The sequence below is a fragment of the Antechinus flavipes genome, chromosome 4, assembly GCF_016432865.1.
Source record: "Antechinus flavipes isolate AdamAnt ecotype Samford, QLD, Australia chromosome 4, AdamAnt_v2, whole genome shotgun sequence".
Lineage (NCBI taxonomy): Eukaryota > Metazoa > Chordata > Mammalia > Dasyuromorphia > Dasyuridae > Antechinus > Antechinus flavipes.
The window spans coordinates 385,624,188-385,630,827 of NC_067401.1; the positions used below are offsets into that span (position 1 = coordinate 385,624,188).

At 44.7% G+C, this 6,640-nt stretch overlaps 1 protein-coding gene across 1 annotated transcript; it reads right to left on the reverse strand.

Annotated features, from left to right (window-relative positions):
- Positions 1-1,423: 1,423 nt before the first annotated feature.
- On the reverse strand, positions 1,424-5,605 carry BTG2 (BTG anti-proliferation factor 2). The gene is made up of 2 exons (XM_051998600.1): positions 5,216-5,605; positions 1,424-3,992 (listed from the first exon to the last, which is right to left on the reverse strand). Exons 1-2 carry the CDS (start codon positions 5,361-5,363, stop codon positions 3,658-3,660), a joined length of 483 nt encoding a protein of 160 aa, XP_051854560.1. The 5' UTR covers positions 5,364-5,605; the 3' UTR covers positions 1,424-3,657.
- Positions 5,606-6,640: the final 1,035 nt, after the last annotated feature.

Here is a 6,640-nt window from a genome sequence, read left to right on the forward strand (position 1 = left end):
TTATTAGGACCTGTAACATTCCATAAATCTACTTAAAAAAAAAAAAAAAGGATAAAATTCAGTTAATACCTTTCATCTTCCCCTCACCGAATATACAACTCCAAATGGTAAACTAGGTTATTTGTAAATTTTCCTCTTCTTCCTTTTTCAAATATTAGCTTCTTGAGAACAGAAACTGTAACCATACAGCTAGTAGGTCCAGGATATACTTGCAGCTTCTCGAAAGCTTTACTTCCTAACATAGAATAAGTTTTGAATGGGATTGTTGAATCCTAACATGACACCACATCACACTTACTTGTCTATGCACCTTTCCCTCCCCAAGATCCTACCAGGAATTGGGCCAAGACAAGTCTAAACATGCTTGGAGGTCACTCAAACACTGGTCAGAGCCCTGGTTCTCAAAGCTCATTAAAATAAGATCCTAATGTTCAGGGATGAGATCTTTACTGTTAAGACTCCCACACTCACAAGCTACTCCATCCTGCTATTTCTTCTCCATCTCCAACATTATAGCACTTTAACAGGACTAGGATATCAAGAAGAGGAATGACTGGACACTGAAGAGCATGGATGGTGGATGTGGAGAATCCAGCCTCTCTGCTGGCCACCTACATCCCAAAGAAGTCTATGTGATGAGAGACCATCAGAAAGGGATACTTTAAATAAGAGAAATCTCTTAAGAGACCTTATTTACCATGAAACTTGTTTTAGAACAGCAATATCCCAAGTTGCATACAAGAGTAAGGTTAGAAGGAAACAGGCTTCTACTTTAGGCCAGCTCTGGGCTAAGTGCTTTACAAATATTGTCACTTGGGAAGGGCAATGGGCTGGGCACTGGACTTGGACCACAGAACAAGTTCTGATCCCAATTTCATAGTTTACTTTGTAATAATTTTAAGCCAGTCACTGGCCTTATATTACTTATCTCTAATATGATACTAGCGTATTTCACAGTGAAGAAAAAATTGGAAAAATATAAGGCTCTCACTGAATCATGTTTCATAAATGTCAGCTATTAAAGCTTATGATAAAAATCATTGTAATGGTTCACACCTAGGAAACAGCTTTATGGTCTGCAAGTCATCTTAAATACATTTGCATTTGTGAGCCTAAAAATGCCATTATAATTCCTATTTTACAAATGAGTAAACTGAAACTTGGAGAGGTTAAATGACTTGTCCAGAGTGAAGGTAGGAAACAGATGTTTGAAGTAGGGCAGAGTTTTGTTTCCAGAAAGGGGGACTGAACCCAAATCTGAAGATTAGCTTCAATCCCAATCCAATTTCTTATGAGGTAATATTCTGTTGCTTATTTTTTTTGGGTGAAATTTACAATAAGCACCTCCAAGAAGGAATTCCAGGCCTGAGGTGAGAGAGTAGGGAAAGGAAGTTTGAGTACTTAAGTGTCTACACCACACGGCTAAAACAGCTACATTTTTATTAAAGTAACCAAAAAAAAAAGTGTACATTTGTCAATAGAGCTGTACATTCTTTCATATAAAAACACTATACAATATACAATTAGTAACCTTTGTCCCCTCTGTCAGAATAGCTTACAAATTCACTACCATGTTTTACTTAATATGAGAACCAGTCCTGCTCAACAGTCCAGCTCTGAGATCTTGTCTTTTGAAAGTAAATATTAAGGAAGGGAAGAAAGAAAATATCTAAGAACAATAAATGGCAGGGTCCTGTGTGCAGTCAGAGGCAAGGATATATTCCACAGTGATTCACAGCTGTTTGTTGTTTTTGCCCATTCCACAAGTCAAGGAATCATTTCCCTGCTCTGTGGATGAAGAATTAATTTTCATTTAAACTTAATACTCCAACCAGGGTCTAGGAGCTGGCACAAAATTTGGTGCAGTCACAAAGGGGGCAGGACTAGAATGAAAGAGTAGAGTGTTTGGTTATTAGCACCTTATGAATTGGGGAGTAGAGCAGCTTGGGAAATCCAAAGGAAAGAAAACTGGGGAGAGACTTCCAGAGAAGGCAGTGGGGAGGGGAGAGAGGGATTCTTTACTAAGCCCTAGCAACAGGAGCTTAACCAAGCTGACCAGATGTTCCAGCTGTGTCCAACTCAGGGAGTTCTGTTCAAGGATACCTGAAGCCTTCTCAACCCTCCCCCTTACTCCCATGGGTAGGTTTGGGGAGGAGGGGGAAAGGTTTTTCTAGTATAGCAGTTCTTTCTCCCCATCCAAGAACAGTAAATATTGCACAATTTTACTAACGGATTGGAGTCACATTTAGAGAAGACATTCCTCTCCCACCACCAGGCACTAGGTGCCAAGGAGAAGTAAATGCCCAAAGGTTTGTTTTTAGAGGCAACCTGAGAACAATGCCAAGGCCTGTAGAAATTGGGGCTCAGGCAAGAGGTGCCTTCCAAACAAACTAGCCAACTGGAGTTCAGAGAGCCAAAGAGCGGATGCCAGCAAGAGAGTTGGAGAATCATTCCACCATCAGGAAACTCTGAATCTCAGGAGGCCATATTGCACAAGGCTTGAGAACTTTTGTCCTAAAAGGATGGGAGGAGCACTAGTGACAAGGAGGGGAAAAGAAAGGAGAGATTTGTGCTTTGAAAAGACAACATCATAAAAGACCTGAAATTCCCTGTAGCTTTTGAGTTCATCTCTCAAAGGGATGACGGCAGCATCATCAGGACTTTTGTGTGGTTCCCTAAGCAGGGCAGCAGACAAGACTGCCAGTCCAAAGAGCATTCCCTATTGAGAGCTCTTTGGGCCCCAGCCTTTCATTACAAATCATCCCCTTGAGAATTCAGTATATACACATACACAGAGCAGCATAAAGCAACATGGAGATTTTGTGCAGGTTTCCTTACCCTTCTATTCTATTCCAGACCCTCCATCATCAAAAAAAAAAAAAAAAAAAAAGTCTAAACAAAAATAAAAAATCCAAAAACCTTAGAATTCACAGCTGGGATGTCAAAACCTTCCAGACCCTGAGGGTATTATCAGGACAATTTCTTAATTTCAAGAAAAGTTGATCTAGGCAGGAGGAATAAGGAAGCTGCCTTTTTATTTCCTGCCCATGATCTCATCAGAGGAGGGGAGAAAGAAAAAGAAATAAAAATAAAAAGGAAAGATAGGCAACATAGTATTTCAAAAGTTTAGGCATGAATGCCCCTTAACAAAGAAGATCAGGTCTCTGGAACCCTGGTTGTGGATATAGGAGGCTATAAACTGAAATTCTCCTGTACCCTTCTCCTATCCAGAGTAGGTCCTGATCTTTCTCATTCACAGTTGCTAACCATAGATGTTCTCATTGTCTCTGGGGTGCTGACTAGGCACCTACTCTATACCCTCCCCAATCCCATCATCACCTCCATCCTACCAGGTCCATACACCTAAACTTGCTACCTCTCTCATTGGCAGATACTGGCTTCAAGACACACAGGCTCACAATATTTCTTTCCAAAGGCACCATAGGAGTCCACTTCCAAGCAGCTCCCACTAAGGATTTTTTTTCTTTAAAAAAAAAATTTTGGTTTTTTCCCCCTCTTTTTTTAAAAAAAATATATATAAATAACTCTTCATTTAAAAATATGATTCCCCAATTTGAGGTATGCAATAGCCTGTTGTCACGGCTGAATGAATACAGTAGATTGCTGGGGGGGGGGGGGGCCAGTAGTAGGGGGCTTTTAACTGGAGACGGCCATCACATAATTCTTTGAGGGGCTGCTCCGGCCCAGCATGATTTGGTTCTTGCAAGTGAGGAGTCCACAAGAGGATGAAGTGGGCCCCGCCTCATAGAGGACACAAATTGATCCATCTTCCCCAATTCGGTAGGACACTTCATAGGGGTCCACCCAAAGGGTCAACTCGCTGGGCAGCAGGCGGTATAGCTGGGGCAGGCTGAGTCCAATCTGCCTAGCTACCTTGCTGATGATGGGGTCCATCTTGTGGTTGATTCGGATGCAGCGGTAGCCTGAACCTTTGGATGGCTTTTCTGGGAACCAGTGGTGTTTATAGTGCTCTGGGGAAGGAAATGGGGAGATTTCCAGGTTAATCCAAGTCAGGTTGGCACAGGCTATACTAAGGACATAGCTAAGAACCGTCATGGACTGAATGTGTAGACAAAGGAAAGGAAACCCAAGCAACTTCATAAACATACTTTATCACTAAGCAGTTTCAAGTACCTTCAGCCCCCGAGGAGCAGAAACACGTAGCCACCCGGATCAGAGAAAACTCTGACCTTCCTTCAGTGCTCACCCTGGTGGCAGTGGTCGGCACTGGCAAGTCTCTTACAGTAGCCCAGCTTTGAGGATGGGCTTGATTGTTTTAGCATGCCGGGGCTTGGCCTCTGGGTGCTCCAGGAGCAAACAACTCACAGACCAGAGGCCAAAAATTTTGCTTCCAACTCATTCACTATAACATTATGGGATTATGGAGCAAATTACCTGCCTTCCGTACTTCTCACCGGAAAACAGAGCTCAATACTCCTAAGGTTTATAATCAGGAAAATCCTCTGCCAATTGAGACAAATCAAAGAGCTGGGGCCTTCGCTTCAGACTTGTTTTGATCATACAGTCGCAATCCCGAAGGAGCCAGTTCACAACAGCTGGCAGTCTGACCGGATCCCTTTTCCTTAATTCCAGTCTCTCCCACCCCCACACTCAGGGACCTCAGGGAAAGTGAGCTCCCAAACAAGACTAGACACCTTCCCAAACTAGGGAAGAAGGCAGATGGTTTAAGGGGAATTGAAAGAAACCAAAGGGAAACTCCAGTTGAAACTCTTTGGCTCTCTAGACCGCCCAAACCCGAGTTACAAGGGTTTTCTGTAACCATTAAAGGAAAACGGCGGTGGATCCCTTGATGATTGAAAGGATTCAGACGGGGCCACGGGGTTGTGCCCCACCACAGGCTCCGTGGTCAGCATCCCGCGGCCACTGCGGTCCACCACCACCCTTCCTTCTCTTCCGCCCCCTGCGAGACGATAATACTAATATCCCTCACCACTCGCAACTCTTCACCGTAGAACAATAATATTAAGAACTCACATTTCTATAGTACTTTGAGGGCAGAGACTGGGCACTTAGGGAAAACATTTGCGTCCCGGGGATACGGGGAAGTGTTGGCCGGAGTGGAATGGGGGGTGGGACGTCTGCACTCTGGGCCAGAAGATCGGGCGGGTGAGACAGGAAGAGTCCCCGACCAAACGCCACTCTAAGGGGTCGGAAGCCCTCTGAATATGCCCACCTGTGAGTGCCTCTTGAAGGGCCCCGCTGAAAACTTGCAGCCTCTGTTCGCTTACACAGCCGCGGGTCCTCAACAGGCTCGAGAGGAAGCCCACGGCGGCGGCGATCTCCGGGACCATGTCGACTCTCTTCCAGCGCGTCTGGCTCATCTCGGGCGCACTGTCTGGGAGAGTAGCAGCGGGGGTCGTGATGGCGGCGGGGGCCGTGATGCCGGCAGGAACGGCAGCGGGAAGGGGAGAGGTCGCCAGGCTGGACCAGCCACTACTCTGGGGACTTCGGCTGAGTTGACTGAGACGGCCAGCGCTTTTCCTGCTCTGCCCGGACTTGTAGGCAGTCTCTTCCTTTCATAGCCTTGGTTAGGGAGGAGGGGACGGCGCGGCGCCCATTGGCCTTAGTGGGGCAGGGCCAGCCTTCGTTTCGCAGTCCGCACTCCACCCCCTGCGGACGCCTCCGCCTCCTCCGGCGCTTATGTCATCCTGGAGTGACGTCAGTGCTGGGAACCAGAGCCGGGGCTGGAGACGTGAGGAAGAGGGAAGGCAATCTAGGGTAACCCAGAGTAGGTAACCTGGGAGAAAGCAGGAATAACTGGAAGAGAAGAGGGACATAGAGAGAAGGAGACACCGAAAGGGGTCGGAATGTATTCGGATTCCTTCCTAGAATGTCCTCCCCTCTGCTCTTATCCCAAACCTCCCCATCCTTCAGACTGCTCAGCTATCCTTCCCACTGAACTCCAATACTGGAGACGGATGTTCCAAAAATTCATTGGGACTTTCCCCTGCTCAAAGAACACCAGTTGCTGTCTATGATTAAAGTACCAATTCCTCAACCTGGTATACAAGGTTGCCGACCTCCAAATTACCTATTCAACATCTCCCCTACCCTTGATTAATGGATTTCAAGAGAAAAGACTTTTTACTTCCTACCTCAATTACCCTTTCCAAATCTTTATTTACTATTCAATCAATGAGATTGTTATAACTATTGTGTGACTAGTAGAGTAAGGAACACCATATAGGTACTAGGGCTACAGAAACACAAACAAACTCTTCCTTTTCCTCGGGAGCTGTCATTATATACTGGGGAAACTACATGTACAATACAATAATCTGTTTTAGAATACCCTCCCCTAGTCCTTGAGAATCATAAATGTAAGCTTACATAGATTTTTTTTTTTTATAATCCCCTTCATTTTATAGAATAAGAAACCAAGGTTCAGAGGAGTAGTTTATCTAAGACCATATAGGCAAAAAAGAGAAACTAGGATTTTGATGTATTTTGTATTCCATCTAAGCACTTCATATAATGCTTTGAAGAAATTATTTTTGAATGAAATGGGTTTTGAATTGAATTGGTGAAAAAAAGGGGGAAGAAAGAAACTAAGAAGAAATAAAAAGAGAGGACTGAGGCCTACTGGTGGTATCAGGGA